Genomic DNA, 18,025 nt, shown 5'->3' on the forward strand with positions numbered 1-18,025 from the left:
GGGGGGGGAGGGTTGATAGAGAGGGGAATGGAGTGATAGGGGTAGAGAGAGGACAATAGCAATAGGACAGTGATGGCGAACCTATGGCACGGGTGGCACTCAGAGCCCTTTCTGTGGGCACTCAGGCCTTCACCCCAACACAGAGTTTGCTAGCTAGGACTCAAAGCTTCCTCCTGTGATCCAATAGCCCGGGACGTGCCCTGCTCAGAGCTATTTGGCTGCCAGGACTACATGAGGGGCGGGAAGGTGTGGATAGAGATGGATTAATGTTTGAGCTCCTGCTCTGGGTCCCCTGATTCTTCCTCTTCAGGGGACCCCGGAGGGAAGCTACAATCCAAATTTCTCCATCATCTTTCTATTGTATTGGTGAACTCAGGATGCCAATACGATTAAAACCTGTGATACAGAAGGGATCAATGCAGGTGACTGGGGCGCCTCCTGCTGGACAGCGCTGTCATTACAGGACAGTATATTCTCATTCTTTTTTCTTTGGAAGTTTATAAAAATTTAACTTTAATGCAAAAACCTGTGGTCATGTGATGAGCCCTATACAAAGTCTGTAGGGATGATTATCTGATCATAGAGACCCCCAGGCATGGATGGGGTGGTCTGCAGTAAGTGTTCAATGCCCCTACACTGCCTCCACAGGCGATACAAGGTACTACAGCCCATACTCCTGCACACATGATGTGCTGGGCTCCAGTCGCATGCTGGGGGTTGTAGTCGCTGCTGTACGGGGCTTTGGCCGTGTTCCTATGATTGCTCAGACACCAGACACCAAACAGATTGTAATGTAATAATTTATTCCCTGGCAAATAACATTCCGAGCCCAAAAGACGCCCTTTGTCCCCAAAAAGCAGCTGCAATACATGGATCATTGGCAAATGCAGGGAGATACAGCGGGTCTGGGGCAGCGCCGGCCTCGGGGTCTCCGGGGTCTCCCTGATACAAGAAGAAGAAGAGTCAGAAATATGGAAAATATAGGAAACAAATAACTCATTGTGGAGAGATACTCAGTGTGTGTGTATATATATGTATAGGTGTAAGGCGCCTCCTATAGATCCACTGGTCCTATACAAATAGGACGCAGGCGCCACATCTGATCCTGATCTCTCATGGGATTCTTTCTGGGATCAGTCTTGATGCTGGGATCCCCCCCATAAATGTCAGCTTTATGTCACCTTAGTCCAGCTCAGGTATGAAACAACTGACATCTACTGACAAAATCCTGATAAACCAGGGACATTACTCATAGATCCACACTCCAGGACTGTGGTATCTGCTTATATTTGTTATACATGGTCTCCCTTCCTTCTAAAATCAACTTTTATAATTATGCTAATTAGCCTGAATTGCTCCTGGAGGGTGTTACCAGGGCCCCTCTGTGCTGTAGCATCCCATACTATTACACTGTCCCTCCTCTGTTCTCTCAGCACTTCCTCCTCCTCCTGCCTGATGTAATCTCACACAGTAGGAGGGGGGATGTGCTCCTGAACAGTGTAACAGTGTGTGAAGCGGCAGTATGGGTGGGCTGTGGTTACAGCAAGTTAGGGATTGACCTGCCCATGGGTGTGGGAACTCCAACAATTAAAGGACAGGGGTCACTTCAACCCCCAAATGAATGTTGCTGCTGATCACCGATACTTTATTCGCTGTACCCTGTTCATTAAGGGGTAGAAGAGACCCGAGACCCCGTTCTCCAAATTGGTTGGTGTCCCAGGACTCCTTTTATGTAGTGATGAAAGGGAAAATTATACATCTGATCCCCCCCAGCAAGTAATAGGTGAGGGGTCTATCTTTTAGGTTGTGTCCAGAACACGGCCGCCATCTTGAAAATGCTGCCATATTGGACCCAGAACATGTTTTTCCATTGTGAAGATGTCAGAGGAGACCAGAATTGTCTCAGATATTGATTGCCGCAATCAGATCTGTAAAATGTGTGGTTCAACACACTGGGAAGAACAACAACTGGGAACATCCCCTGTGATGCACAGCTACGTGATGTGTTGTCCCTGGTGCTGAACACAGAGCTGAAGGCGCTGGAGAATCTATGGAGAATCTCTGGGCTGATAACTTCTGATCCACATCTGATTGGACCAATCGGTTCCAAACACAATTCTGGTCTTCTCTGATCCGTTACACTACCCCTCCCCATTAGAAATACCTCCGCTGGATCCAATATGGCGGCTTTCAAGCTGGCGCTGCCTGCTGACGGGTTCCCTTTAAGCGCACAGTGACCCGTGTTACCTCAGACACGGCAAACATTGCGCTGTAATGCGTGTGATATCCCAGTCCCCTCCACTGATCCGGAGTTTGATCGTGCGATTAGACGGGGGCAGAGTTCACTATTTTTCGGTAGTTTTGCCAAGTTGGCGCCGGTACTGGTGGGTCGTTTATTTCTTCATCCCATTTATTTGAGCAGTCGCCTCGGACACTACAACCCCCATTATTGATTAACCAATATCTGTTCTGTATTCCGGAGATGTGGCCAGCGGTGCCGAGGCTGGAAAAATCCATGAGGGGGGCGGAGGGCGTAAGGTCACGGGTATTCACAGGCTCAGGGGGTTGTAAAAGTATTCACGCCCCTCGGATCAGGGAATCGGAACATGGAATTCGCTACAATGTGTCAAAGAATGTATCGTTTTCTTTACACTTTACTGATACTCGACACTTGTGTTGCTGAGCTCAGGGGTATGAAGACTTTTGCAACCCACTATGGCTATGGGAAAACCTTGCATAGTGTTTAAAGGGAATCTGTCAGCAGTTTTGACTGTGCTGATAACAGATTCCCTTTGCAATGGTGAATTGGAAACAAGCATTGGATTATCTGATGCCATATTAAAGGGATTTCACCTTCTGGCACCGCTAAAGGCGGATTTAAAGTGGAACCATCACCACCTCCAACATCTCCATCACTCTGACCCGTTTGATAGCCGCCTCTCCAGAGATTCCGGCACAGATGGAATTTTGTCTCTATTCCTCACCATTCCGGAGCAATCCATGGCATTAGTTTCACCAATCTGAATGAGAAGTGAGCTCCCTGCAGTCAGGTGGGCGGTGCTGAGCCTTAGCACAGTCTAGCTCCAACCATTAGAACCTAATTAGCATAATGATGCTGAAACTAACATCACTAATTACTCAGGATTGGTGAGGACTAGAGAAAAAATTCCAACTGCACCGTAATTAGTGGGAAAATACCTCTTAAAGGAGTCAAAAAGTTGGTGTTTAAAGATCCCCTTTAAATGGGTTAATCAATGTGAGATATGCAAGGATCCGAGACAGGACCTCTGGAGATCAGCGTAGAGCACGGCTCTTAGGATTGTTTCCATAGCAGGAGACCCCCTATTTAAAGGGGAAGATTTAGATTCCTATTACAGTCTACAAGGCAGCGCTGCAGTACCTAAAACCGCCACTATATGTAGTACAGTAAAAGACAAGTATAGTTAGAGCTGATCTGGAGATCCCGAGGACGGGCCATCAGTTTTGATAAGGTGGATAGTCGCCCCCCATAACACACAAGCCTTACCTATGCGGATGCACACAGCTCATCCATGAGGGTCTTCAATTTATCACCAAAGTCAGGATCCACTTTACTAAAGATTTCAATCTAAGAGACAGAATCAGTTCAGGTCATCAACATTTTAAGATATGGATGTGCCCCCCCCCCTGACCCCAGATATACGGAATGTGTCATGGGATGAGAACATTTTAAAAAAAACATGATATGACAAGATTCTATATACATGAGAGCTCCCCTCGGAGGTTGTGGAGTGAACTGCAGCCAATCCGTGGCCTTCCAATATTGTATTGAGTGGTTTTATGAGAAATTGGACTCTTAAAGGGGTTTTCTCAGTCCTGGTTACATACTAGGAGGGGTCTGACCAATAATCACGACATCCCTTTACCCTTAGTGCATGAAGTCACAGGTTGTACCTACTGTTGCTCCATTCATTGTCTATGGCAGCGCCAGGAACAGCCAAGGGTCACGGGTCAGGTCAGTCAATGTCTATGGGATTGTCCTGTATAATCTGTGGCCCTGGATTTTATATTAATTAAGTTCATGAGTAAATGCAATGCACCTGGTCTAGGGGGCGTGGTCTATCACTAAAGGGGCAGGGCATTCACTCCATACCATATGGTACTTACCACCCGATCCTGGATGTCTTTCCTCGTCAGGTAAACATCTCCTGCCAGGTTACATGCCAGTCTCTGCTTGTGAGCTGCGGACAATGACTGGTACAATATCCGAGGCTGTGAAAAGGGAAACGCCAAATTATTTCCCTGCTGTTGTGCTCTCTGCAGCCAGTGTTATGTATTGTCCCTGGAGAGATGTGTAATCAGACCTCACACTGCTGTGCTCTGTGCTCTCTGCAGCCAGTGTTATGTATTGTCCCTGGAGAGATGTGTAATCAGACCTCACACTGCTGTGCTCTGTGCTCTCTGCAGCCAGTGTTATGTATTGTCCCTGGAGAGATGTGTAATCAGGCCTCACACTGCTGTGCTCTGTGCTCTCTGCAGCCAGTGTTATGTATTGTCCCTGGAGAGATGTGTAATCAGGCCTCACACTGCTGTGCTCTGTGCTCTCTGCAGCCAGTGTTATCTATTGTCCCTGGAGAGATGTGTAATCAGACCTCACACTGCTGTGCTCTGTGCTCTCTGCAGCCAGTGTTATGTATTGTCCCTGGACAGATGTGTAATTGTGTAATCAGACCTCACACTGCTGTCCTCTGTGCTCTCTGCAGCCAGTGTTATGTATTGTCCCTGGAGAGATGTGTAATCAGACCTCACACTGCTGTGCTCTGTGCTCTCTGCAGCCAGTGTTATGTATGTCCCTGGAGAGATGTGTAATCAGACCTCACACTGCTGTGCTCTGTGCAGCCAGTGTTATGTATTGTCCCTGGAGAGATGTGTAATCAGACCTCACACTGCTGTGCTCTGTGCTCTCTGCAGCCAGTGTTATGTATTGTCCCTGGAGAGATGTGTAATCAGACCTCACACTGCTGTGCTCTCTGCAGCCAGTGTTATGTATTGTCCCTGGAGAGATGTGTAATCAGACCTCACACTGCTGTGCTCTGTGCTCTCTGCAGCCAGTGTAATGTATTGTCCCTGGAGAGATGTGTAATCAGTCCTCACACTGCTGTGCTCTGTGCTCTCTGCAGCCAGTGTTATGTATTGTCCCTGGAGAGATGTGTAATCAGACCTCACACTGCTGTGCTCTGTGCTCTCTGCAGCCAGTGTTATGCATGTCCCTGGAGAGATGTGTAATCAGACCTCACACTGCTGTGCTCTGTGCTCTCTGCAGCCAGTGTTATGTATGTCCCTGGAGAGATGTGTAATCAGACCTCACACTGCTGTGCTCTGTGCTCTCTGCAGCCAGTGTTATGTATTGTCCCTGGAGATATGTGTAATCAGACCTCACACTGCTGTGCTCTCTGCAGCCAGTGTTATGTATTGTCCCTGGAGAGATGTGTGATCAGACCTCACACTGCTGTGCCCTGTGCTCTCTGCAGCCAGTGTTATGTATTGTCCCTGGAGAGATGTGTAATCAGACCTCACACTGCTGTGCTCTGTGCTCTCTGCAGCCAGTGTTATGTATTGTTCCTGGAGAGATGTGTAATCAGACCTCACACTGCTGTGCTCTGTGCTCTCTGCAGCCAGTGTTATGTATTGTGCCTGGAGAGATGTGTAATCAGACCTCACACTGCTGTGCTCCGTGCTCTCTGCAGCCAGTGTTATGTATTGTGCCTGGAGAGATGTGTAATCAGACCTCACACTGCTGTGCTCTGTGCTCTCTGCAGCCAGTGTTATGTATTGTCCCTGGAGAGATGTGTAATCAGACCTCACACTGCTGTGCTCTGTGCTCTCTGCAGCCAGTGTTATGCATTGTCCCTGGAGAGATGTGTAATCGGACCTCACACTGCTGTGCTCTGTGCTCTCTGCATCCAGTGTTATGTATGTCCCTGGAGAGATGTGTAATCAGACCTCACACTGCTGTGCTCTGTGCTCTCTGCAGCCAGTGTTATGTATTGTCCCTGGAGATATGTGTAATCAGACCTCACACTGCTGTGCTCTCTGTAGCCAGTGTTATGTATTGTCCCTGGAGAGATGTGTAATCAGACCTCACACTGCTGTGCTCTGTGCTCTCTGCAGCCAGGGTTATGTATTGTCCCTGGAGATATGTGTAATCAGACCTCACACTGCTGTGCTCTGTGCTCTCTGCAGCCAGTGTTATGTATTGTCCCTGGAGAGATGTGTGATCAGACCTCACACTGCTGTGCTCTGTGATCTCTGCAGCCAGTGTTATGTATTGTCCCTGGAGAGATGTGTAATCAGACCTCACACTGCTGTGCTCTGTGCTCTCTGCAGCCAGTGTTATGTATTGTCCCTGGAGAGATGTGTGATCAGACCTCACACTGCTGTGCCCTGTGCTCTCTGCAGCCAGTGTTATGTATTGTCCCTGGAGAGATGTATAATCAGACCTCACACTGCTGTGCTCTGTGCTCTCTGCAGCCAGTGTTATGTAATGTTCCTGGAGAGATGTGTAATCAGACCTCACACTGCTGTGCTCTGTGCTCTCTGCAGCCAGTGTTATGTATTGTCCCTGGAGAGATGTATAATCAGACCTCACACTGCTGTGCTCTGTGCTCTCTGCAGCCAGTGTTATGTATTGTGCCTGGAGAGATGTGTAATCAGACCTCACACTGCTGTGCTCTGTGCTCTCTGCAGCCAGTGTTATGTATTGTCCCTGGAGATATGTGTAATCAGACCTCACACTGCTGTGCTCTCTGTAGCCAGTGTTATGTATTGTCCCTGGAGAGATGTGTAATCAGACCTCACACTGCTGTGCTCTGTGCTCTCTGCAGCCAGGGTTATGTATTGTCCCTGGAGATATGTGTAATCAGACCTCACACTGCTGTGCTCTGTGCTCTCTGCAGCCAGTGTTATGTATTGTCCCTGGAGAGATGTGTGATCAGACCTCACACTGCTGTGCTCTGTGATCTCTGCAGCCAGTGTTATGTATTGTCCCTGGAGAGATGTGTAATCAGACCTCACACTGCTGTGCTCTGTGCTCTCTGCAGCCAGTGTTATGTATTGTCCCTGGAGAGATGTGTGATCAGACCTCACACTGCTGTGCCCTGTGCTCTCTGCAGCCAGTGTTATGTATTGTCCCTGGAGAGATGTATAATCAGACCTCACACTGCTGTGCTCTGTGCTCTCTGCAGCCAGTGTTATGTAATGTTCCTGGAGAGATGTGTAATCAGACCTCACACTGCTGTGCTCTGTGCTCTCTGCAGCCAGTGTTATGTATTGTCCCTGGAGAGATGTATAATCAGACCTCACACTGCTGTGCTCTGTGCTCTCTGCAGCCAGTGTTATGTATTGTGCCTGGAGAGATGTGTAATCAGACCTCACACTGCTGTGCTCTGTGCTTTCTGCAGCCAGTGTTATGTATTGTGCCTGGAGAGATGTGTAATCAGACCTCACACTGCTGTGCTCTGTGCTCTCTGCAGCCAGTGTTATGTATTGTGCCTGGAGAGATGTGTAATCAGACCTCACACTGCTGTGCTCTGTGCTCTCTGCAGCCAGTGTTATGTATTGTCCCTGGAGAGATGTGTGATCAGACCTCACACTGCTGTGCTCTGTGCTCTCTGTAGCCAGTGTTACATATTGTCCCTGGAGAGATGTGTAATCATACCTCACACTGCTGTGCTCTGTGCTCTCTGCAGCCAGTGTTATGTATTGTCCCTGGAGAGATGTGTAATCAGACCTCACACTGCTGTGCTCTGTGCTCTCTGCAGCCAGTGTTATGTATTGTCCCCTGGAGAGATGTGTAATCAGACCTCACACTGCTGTGCTATGTGCTCTCTGCAGCCAGTGTTATGTATTGTCCCCTGGAGAGATGTGTAATCAGACCTCACACTGCTGTGCTCTGTGCTCTCTGCAGCCAGTGTTATGTATTGTCCCCTGGAGAGATGTGTAATCAGACCTCACACTGCTGTGCTCACTGCAGCCAGTGTTATGTATTGTCCCTGGAGAGATGTGTAATCAGACCTCACACTGCTGTGCTCTGTGCTCTCTGCAGCCAGTGTTATGTATTGTCCCTGGAGAGATGTGTAATCAGACCTCACACTGCTGTGCTCTGTGCTTTCTGCAGCCAGTGTGATGTATTGTCCCCTGGAGAGATTTGTAATCAGACCTCACACTGCTGTGCTCTGTGCTCTCTGCAGCCAGTGTTATGTATTGTCCCATGGAGAGATGTGTAATCAGACCTCACACTGCTGTGCTCTCTGCAGCCAGTGTTATGTATTGTCCCTGGAGAGAAGTGTAATCAGACCTCACACTGCTGTGCTCTGTGCTCTCTGCAGCCAGTGTTATGTATTGTCCCTGGAGAGATGTGTAATCAGACCTCACACTGCTGTGCTCTGTGCTCTCTGCAGCCAGTGTTATGTATTGTCCCTGGAGAGATGTGTAATCAGACCTCACACTGCTGTGCTCTGTGCTCTCTGCAGCCAGTGTGATGTATTGTCCCTGGAGAGATGTGTAATCAGACCTCACACTGCTGTGCTCTGTGCTCTCTGTAGCCAGTGTTACATATTGTCCCTGGAGAGATGTGTAATCATACCTCACACTGCTGTGCTCTGTGCTCTCTGCAGCCAGTGTGATGTATTGTCCCTGGAGAGATGTGTAATCAGACCTCACACTGCTGTGCTCTGTGCTCTCTGCAGCCAGTGTGATGTATTGTCCCTGGAGAGATGTGTAATCAGACCTCACACTGCTGTGCTCTGTGCTCTCTGCAGCCAGTGTTATGTATTGTCCCTGGAGAGATGTGTAATCAGACCTCACACTGCTGTGCTCTGTGCTCTCTGCAGCCAGTGTCATGTATTGTCCCTGGAGAGATGTGTAATCAGACCTCACACTGCTGTGCTCTGTGCTCTCTGCAGCCAGTGTTATGTATTGTCCCTGGAGAGATGTGTAATCAGACCTCACACTGCTGTGCTCTGTGCTCTCTGCAGCCAGTGTTATGTATTGTCCCCTGGAGAGATGTGTAATCAGACCTCACACTGCTGTGCTCTCTGCAGCCAGTGTTATGTATTGTCCCTGGAGAGATGTGTAATCAGACCTCACACTGCTGTGCTCTGTGCTCTCTGCAGCCAGTGTTATGTATTGTCCCTGGAGAGATGTGTGATCAGACCTCACACTGCTGTGCTCTGTGCTCTCTGCAGCCAGTGTTATGTATTGTCCCTGGAGAGATGTGTAATCAGACCTCACACTGCTGTGCTCTGTACTCTCTGCAGCCAGTGTTATGTATTGTCCCTGGAGAGATGTGTAATCAGACTTCACACTGCTGTGCTCTGTGCTCTCTGCAGCCAGTGTTATGTATTGTCCCTGGAGAGATGTGTAATCAGACCTCACACTGCTGTGCTCTGTGCTCTCTGCAGCCAGTGTTATGTATTGTCCCTGGAGAGATGTGTAATCAGACCTCACACTGCTGTGCTCTGTACTCTCTGCAGCCAGTGTTATGTACTGTCCCTGGAGAGATGTGTAATCAGACCTCACACTGCTGTGCTCTGTACTCTCTGCAGCCAGTGTTATGTATTGTCCCTGGAGAGATGTGTAATCAGACCTCACACTGCTGTGCTCTGTGCTCTCTGCAGCCAGTGTTATGTATTGTCCCTGGAGAGATGTGTAATCAGACCTCACACTGCTGTGCTCTGTGCTCTCTGCAGCCAGTGTGATGTATTGTCCCCTGGAGAGATTTGTAATCAGACCTCACACTGCTGTGCTCTGTGCTCTCTGCAGCCAGTGTTATGTACTGTCCCTGGAGAGATGTGTAATCAGACCTCACACTGCTGTGCTCTGTACTCTCTGCAGCCAGTGTTATGTATTGTCCCTGGAGAGATGTGTAATCAGACCTCACACTGCTGTGCTCTGTGCTCTCTGCAGCCAGTGTTATGTATTGTCCCTGGAGAGATGTGTAATCAGACCTCACACTGCTGTGCTCTGTGCTCTCTGCAGCCAGTGTGATGTATTGTCCCCTGGAGAGATTTGTAATCAGACCTCACACTGCTGTGCTCTGTGCTCTCTGCAGCCAGTGTGATGTATTGTCCCTGGAGAGATGTGTAATCAGACCTCACACTGCTGTGCTCTGTGCTCTCTGTAGCCAGTGTTACATATTGTCCCTGGAGAGATGTGTCCCTGCTGCTAACAACATCATGCACAAAATTATGATTACACATCCCTTCAGGGACAATACATAACACTGGCTGCAGAGAGCACAGAGCACAGCAGTGTGAGGTCTGATTACACATCTCTCCAGGGACAATACATAACACTGGCTGCAGAGAGCACAGAGCACAGCAGTGTGAGGTCTGATTACACATCTCTCCAGGGACAATACATAACACTGGCTGCAGTCCGTATGGTCACAGCTGCTGACAGGTTCCTTTTAAAGGGTAAATGATCTTAGTTGTGATCTTTACTGTGAGTTCAGTACTGTAGACGCAGTGTGTGATACCTGGGTGCAATGATCTGCATCCTCCTCCTGGTTCCTGTTCACTTCAGCACATATGTGGTAGGGGGTCTCCTTATACAGGGGGTCCGGCGCGGGGCCCCCGGATGTGTTAGGATAGTAATTGACTGCGCTTCCTTCATGGAAACAAAACAGAAGAGCAGCACAACAGGATGTAAGATGAGTGGAGCGCCCCTTTAACTCCATCAATCCGCACTTCCCCTTTAAGTTTATTACGTTCCCATCTATTATATGGAAAGCTCTCGCCCCCCTCCTGTGACCTCCTCACCCTCTGACCCCTCTTATATAATAACCTTACACTTACCTTGGTTATTATAAGTCATAGCTCCGTCCCTATGGTAATTTTTCACTGGAGCGATGGGGCAATTCACTCGCAATTGCGCAAAATTTGACCCGATCCGAGCCCTTTGTGCATCGGGGTAGGCGAAAGAACGGGCCTGAAAGGAGATAAAAGTTCTGTCTGAGGTGAGGAGTCTCCGCTGCAGCCCCTTATGTTGTGCATTGCATAGGGGGGTCTGATCATCCCTTTAACATTTTGGTTTTGACTTCTTTATTCTGTTGCTTCCCTTTAACCATCGCTCATTCCCTTCTATAGTCCACAATGTAACCAAAACCAGAATCATCAGGTCACATGTCTGACTACAGGAAAGGGCTAAACTGTAGTCTGTCTCCAATGACAACAGCAGAATTTTGAAAGTTGCTCAAACTGGATAAAAGTTGTTACAATTTTTTGTTACTTACAATAAACATTTTATTCTGATTTCCCTCGACTCCCGGGACAAGGTTACGGACAGCAAAGGCCGCCTGCTCCGTGAACTCAAAATAATTTTCGGGGATTTCGTTTAAAGTGAGCGTCCCCACCGGTGTCAGGGGGAAGGAGGCCTCATCCCAGATCTGGAGGGTAGAAAATACTGAAAATTACACCAAGTATTGCTTTACCACCTACAGTAAAAGTGACATGAAGGCGGAGCTCCAGTGGCACCTTATCCCATTCTTATACATAGAGGAGGGCTTGGTTTTTGTGGGATGAGTTTTGTTAATTGGGGGCCGATATCCTTCACTATTCCACCCCTTCAGTGTTGGCATCTTAGAGGTTAAAGGGCCGGAAGTATCACTGGATGTTTATGGGGCGGGGTCTTGATTTTACATTATTATATATAGGATTTGGTGCCAAAAAAGTTAATTGGGGGCACTAATGACATAAATAACAGGGGGCACTGACAATAGCCGGTCACTGATAAATGGGGTGCTAGTGGGGTGTCAGATGATTCTGGGATTTCAGGGGCGGTGGTATACATACTAACCAAAATATAGGGACCTGCCCTTACCCTAAATTGGGAACGCCCACTTCTTGGAGGGGGTTCCCACAAAAGAACTGGGAGAGGTCTAAATTTTCAGGATTGATACTGGACAATTGGGGATGATAATTGGGAACCTTGGATTTTGGGAAGTTTGGTGCCATTGGGTCTGTGTGAGATGAAGTTAGTGGGTGCAGTTTCGGGGGATCATTTTTGGGGTTTGCATTGTAACTTTTAGGATTCCCTTTGGGTTAGAGACGCAGGGGTCATAGGTTTATATGACCCATTGCTGGTATGGGGTCAGTTTTGGGGCTACATGTATGTGTTTGGGGAGTAATTAAGGCAGGATCTGCACTATTGGGGTGTAAGGACACCCTATTATTAAGGTTCCCCATCCTCATCCCGTAGCATCCATCCTCACCTTAGTGGTGTCCGAGTAGTAGTACCCCAGGCTCTTTGCTTGTTCCTGGGTCATGGTTTGGATGTACAGGGTCCAGGTCGGGTAGCTCCCCTTCTCTATGGCACGGTACAGGTCACTGACAGCATAGTCGGGTTTGGCTCCGGCCAATCTTTTTGCTTCCTCAGGGGTCAGGAATTTTTTGCCTTGGTCGGACTAAAAGGAAAAAACCATAAGGCAGTCAGAGAGCGAAACGATAACCACAAGGCAATCAGGTCCCACTGGGATGGCTACATGATATTGTAATATTGGCTACCTATGGGCGCCACTAGGGGGAGCTCTATGCAGAGATTACTACATGTGCTCCGATGTCCACCCTCTTGTAATGAAGGACGGGCACAGGTCTAAGCTCACCCATTAGGGACCCCCAGACCATTCAGGATAATTACCTTAAATTGAAACTTTGCATACACAAACCCTCCATCTTTATTGACTAATTTATAGGCGTGACAAGTATAAGCATTCATGTGTCTGTATCCATCCGGAATCCCGCTGTCAGAGTAGAAATAGAAGATCTATAGGGGGGAGACAGAGAAGAAGACAATCAGCACTGAGAAGGACCCCAGGATTTATCAATGTTCCCTAAGACAGATCCCTTATTTGGGCCCCTCCCCATGTTCCGGTGCCTGAGCAATAGGGTCCTTCGAGGTTCTCGTACTATGCATTGGTGGTGATCATCTAGTCCGTTCGATCTAATATCAACCACAACAATTGTTTTATAGCCTTTACTCGCTGTCTATCTACTAAATTACAAAACTGTACCAGCCCCCACCTCTGCCTGTCTGACTACGACTACACACTTCCATCCATATATCAGCTCCAGGTTTCCCAGATACTACGGAATTTTACTACATGGTCTTGTGTCTGGAGGCTCCAGTAATGCGGCCACTCACAAGACTAAGCCTCAGGGCTACCCCGACACCCCCAAAGGGTCAGGTGATCCAATTATATGTAAATGGTGGAATATTAAATGACTATTTATCAATCTTTAAAGTCCTAACAACTACGGATGATCGGACCCAAACTGGTTCTGGTTCACCACTTGGGCTCAGCTCCATTGGTAACAACCGCAATCGGTGCTGCCATCTTGCATTTAAAGGGTTAACACCCATGATCGGTTGGATCAGGTACTTTTTTTCCAAGGTTCAGCTGAACCCATTTGGGTCGGCTCATCATCATTAACAACATTTTTGTAAGGGGTTTCGGGATCACAAATAAAATGGTCTCCCCATAATCAGTTACACTCTTCAGCTGCAGTACCGACCTCTGCCTGAGGACAATGGTGGCGCTGTTTCTAGGTGAAAAAAACACAAAATTTTAACAAAAATAAAACAAATAAAATTCTGTACCGCATTTAAAGTCTCCGGGTTCAGGGTCACAAAATCACACATGGAGTTTTGATCAAACATATGAGACCTCGGATCTTGTTTCAGGCTATGGATTAAAGATGGGAGCTGAGGAAAGATGGAGAAGAGCATTTTATAGAACTTTCCGGAACATGAAATGGAAACAGATGGTGGAGGCGCTGCCATTGGACAGCCGCTCCCTCCGGTCTGGATGCGTTCTCCACGTTTCTCGTATGGACGCCCCCCGGTGACTGGTACACCCCCGCCACGTACTGACCTTCATGGGGTCATTGATAGGGAATACTGGGATGCTGAGCATCACAAGGTCAAAGTTCCCGTCTTCCGTGTAAAACTTTGCAGCCATTCCCCGAAAATCTCTTACAGTGTCCGCAGATCCAGAGCCACCAACTGCAAAGGAGATCCCAGATAATTCCATCATACGAGACATGGATACAAATAAAGCTACAATGTATGGAAGACTATGTTCCAGGATTGTACCTGATCCTCACACTGCTGTGCTCAGAGCTCTCTGCATCAGATAACTCCACAGCCCCTCCCCTCAGCTCTGAGTTACTGCTGCTAGATCCAACCAAGAGTCTTCAAGAACCTTCACAGAGCGGGAAGGGGATGTGTAGCAGACTCATGCAGAGAACTAAGGGCACAGCAGTGTTAAGGTCCGTGGAGAAGCTGCTGAGCTCATACCTGCACCCCGCTCCTGCAAGTGACAACCATGTTATGCAGCTGATTCAGCTGTTACTCAAAGGCTGTGGAGTAGTACAGTGCAGGAAGCTAAGAGCACAGCAGTGTGAGGACATGGCCCGAGAGCGCTTGGAGAAGCGACAATCCTGGAATATAAATCCATATTTCACAGTCCTGCTGCTACTAACATAACACAAAAGGTCTGATTACTCATCTCTCCAGGGACAATACATAACACTGGCTGCAGAGAGCACAGAGCACAGCAGTGTGAGGTCTGATTACACATCTCTCCAGGGACAATACAAAACAGTGGCTGCAGAGAGCACAGAGCACAGCAGTGTGAGGTCTGATTATACATCTCTCCAGGACCAATACCTAACACTGGCTGCAGACAGCACAGAGCACAGCAGTGTGAGGACATGCCCCCATAGGTCTGATTACACATCTCTCCAGGACCAATACCTTAAACGGATTACAGACAGCACAGAGCACAGCAGTGTGAGGACACGCCCCCAAAGGTCTGGTTACACATCTCTCCAGGGATTCAGCATTCCTTATTGGCAGCCACCAGAACACTGAAGTCTTACATATTGGGGTCACAGGATTGTCCTCAGACCCTTACAGGGCCAGGGTCAGGGGTGATGAGGGGTGGACTGTGGTGACACCATAATTCTGGATTACTCCCTGTCCCCGCGTTATAGATTATATAACTCACTTGTGGTGGAGAATCGGACAAAGGTTCTGGTTTCTTTCCCGACGCTCCGGAACATTTCCGCTTTGCAGATATCGCTGATGTCATTAGTCACCACAAATTTGCCGAATACTCCTACAGAGAGCAAGAATACAAGAAGACGTATATATCCAACTAGACAGCAAGCGTTCTCCTCATGTGCGAAGGAAGGTAGGTCACGTGGTAGGTGCTCTACATAAACCTCATCTGACATCATTATCTAGCAGCTTTCTCCTCTGCTCCCCATCCCCTCTCCATAGACCTCTATGTTATACTAGCAGGAGACGTAGCTGCTGTGACTCACTGCCCCCTCTCCTCTCCATAGACCTGTATGTTATACTGGCAGGAGACCTAGCTGCTGTGACTCACTGCTCCCCATCCCCTCTCCATAGACCTCTATGTTATACTGGCAGGAGACCTAGCTGCTGTGACTCACTGCTCCCCATCCCCTCTCCATAGACCTCTATGTTATACTGGCAGGAGACCTAGCTGCTGTGACTCGCTGCTCCCTCTCCCCTCTCCATAGACCTCTGTTATACTGGCAGGAGACATAGCTGCTGTGACTCACTGCTCCCCATCCCCTCTCCATAGACCTCTGTTATACTGGCAGGAGACGTCCCTGCTGTAACTCGCTGCTCCTCATCCCCTCTCCATAGACCTCTATGTTATACTGGCAGGAGACGTAGCTGCTGTGACTCAATGCCCCCTCTCCCTCCCCATAGACCTGTATGTTATACTGGCAGGAGACCTAGCTGCTGTGACTCACTGCTCCCCATCTACATAGACATACATTATATATATATGACTTGCAGCCATTATCTAGCATCTACCTCCTCCTCTGCAGTTTGTAGTTGCTGATTTGCTGCTCCTGAGAAGAGACCTAGCTGCTGTGACTCACTGCTCCCCATCCCTTCTCCATAGACATCTATACTATCTGACTTGTAGTCTGCATTATCTGGCAGCTTCCTCCTCCTCTGCAGTCTCTGTAGCTCCTCATTTGCCGCTTCTGGGCAGAGACCTAGCTGCTGTGACTCCCTCTTCTCTCCATAGACTTCTATGTTACACTGGTAGAGACCTAGCTGCTGTGACTCCCTCTTCTCTCCATAGACTTCTATGTTACACTGGTAGAGACCTAGCTGCTGTGACTCACTGCTCCCCCTCCCCTCCCCATAGACTTCTACCTGAAACCTCAATGAGCTTCAGTCCATTACCCAGCAAAAAGTGTGCAACACCCCTGCATCGTGGTTATGGGTTCAACCCGGTTCTGATGATATTAGAATTATAGTCCATTACACAAGATGTTCCTATAGCAGTGATCATCCTAATCCTCCTGGTTCATGAATATCACAACAGAGAGTGGACGTACCCCTCTATGATATCTGTAGGTGCTGGGGGGCTACAGGCATTGGGACCAGTGTCCTATGAGGTCAGGGGTCCCTCTGTGCCTCCTGGTCCTTGTAGTTCTCCAGCTACAAGACTCGTTCTGTAAAATTGTCTGACAGGAGCCACTTACCGAATCCTTGGGCGTGGACGACTCTTTCCGGAATCTTCTCTCGGGTAAAGTGAGCGATATTATCAATCAGCTGAGCGTCCTGCAGCAGCAGGGGCCCCTGGGGGCCCACGGACAGAGACGCCATCATGTCTCCTATGGGTGCACCGGCGCTGGACACCAGGGGAGGGGCCTGAGGGTGGAGGGGTACAGATACATTGTCACAAAGGAAACATCAATCCGTCGCCAAGAGCAACCAATTCGTAGTTATTGTTACAACCTGATACATTCTCTTATAGATTCCATATGAAACGGATACATTCCATCACATTACTCATAGCTCTAGATTATGCTGCACCTCTGCTATTCCTCCTGGAAATGTAGGAATAAAGTGACAAGTGGGTGTTGCCCTCATCAATCGGGTCTGTCCTTACACACTGAAACGCAAGGCGGGCACTAGGAATTTTGGGGCTCTATAATCTGGCTCTATGTGCATGGTGAGTTCCCTGCCCCTGTGACTAGGGGTCCCTTCTACTCCTTGGGCCCCCCTGAACACAGTCACACTAAACCCCACCTGATGGCCGCCCTGCTGACACGGAGAGCAATGAGGGAGTGTAGGAAATGCCCCATAGATAAGGGGACGGGACATACGGGGTAATACAGTGACAGGAGGAATAACAGAGGGGCGACCTTATAGAAATAGTACAAGAAATGTTCATTTATAGCAATTCTGGAAGATATTAAGAAAGAAACAGACAGAGGATAGAACAATAGGAGGATAGAACAATAGGAGGATATATCATCACCTGTGAGGCATTGTCCCACGTTTGGTCAGTTGTGGCCGACATGATGAGGGCTGAGTGATCCCTCGGAGCCGACTCCTCAGCTTTATAGGACGGTGAAGCAGAGGCGTCCCGGCCCATTCCCTCAGGCGTCCGCAGAAAATAACTAATATCTAGGATAATGTGCATTCCCTGCGCTGACACACTGTGACGAATACCTGCTGGGTAAATAGGAGACATGTGGATGGTCCATGTGTGATGCCGGGGCCTGACCCACCAGGAGGACTCTGAATGTGGGACCATCCGAGACCCCAACATTACTGCACCCTGCTCCACCCCTCGTCACAGTGTATGAGGCCCCATCCAGCACCCTCCGAATATCAGCCACAGCGGCCGCTCCGTTTTCTGTTCTACCATAGTGCCCTCACAACAGTGCTGGACACAGCGCTACCCACAACAGTGCCGGACACAGCGCCCTCACAACAGTGCTGGACACAGCGCTACCCACAACAGTGCCGGACACAGCGCCCTCACAACAGTGCTGGACACAGCGCTACCCACAACAGTGCCGGACACAGCGCCCCCCACATTACATTACACTGTAGCAGAGCCTGACACAGCGCCCCCCACAGCAGTGCCCATTACATTACACCACAGCAGTGCCGGACACAGCGCCCCCATAGCATTGCCCAT

General features: G+C 48.8%; 1 protein-coding gene across 1 annotated transcript; it reads right to left on the reverse strand.

Annotated features, from left to right (window-relative positions):
- Positions 1 to 786: 786 nt before the first annotated feature.
- Positions 787 to 17,413, reverse strand: LOC140069079 (catalase-like). Its single transcript, XM_072114401.1, has 13 exons — positions 17,357 to 17,413; positions 16,575 to 16,743; positions 15,047 to 15,157; positions 13,910 to 14,040; positions 13,636 to 13,740; positions 12,676 to 12,801; positions 12,251 to 12,442; positions 11,273 to 11,425; positions 10,836 to 10,968; positions 10,517 to 10,647; positions 4,147 to 4,251; positions 3,527 to 3,607; positions 787 to 942 (listed from the first exon to the last, which is right to left on the reverse strand). The coding sequence occupies exons 1-12, from the start codon at positions 17,396 to 17,398 to the stop codon at positions 3,527 to 3,529; spliced, it is 1,479 nt and encodes a 492-aa protein (XP_071970502.1). The 5' UTR covers positions 17,399 to 17,413; the 3' UTR covers positions 787 to 942.
- Between the last annotated feature and the right edge of the window lie 612 nt (positions 17,414 to 18,025).

The sequence above is a fragment of the Engystomops pustulosus genome, chromosome 7 (assembly GCF_040894005.1).
Source record: "Engystomops pustulosus chromosome 7, aEngPut4.maternal, whole genome shotgun sequence".
NCBI lineage: Eukaryota > Metazoa > Chordata > Amphibia > Anura > Leptodactylidae > Engystomops > Engystomops pustulosus.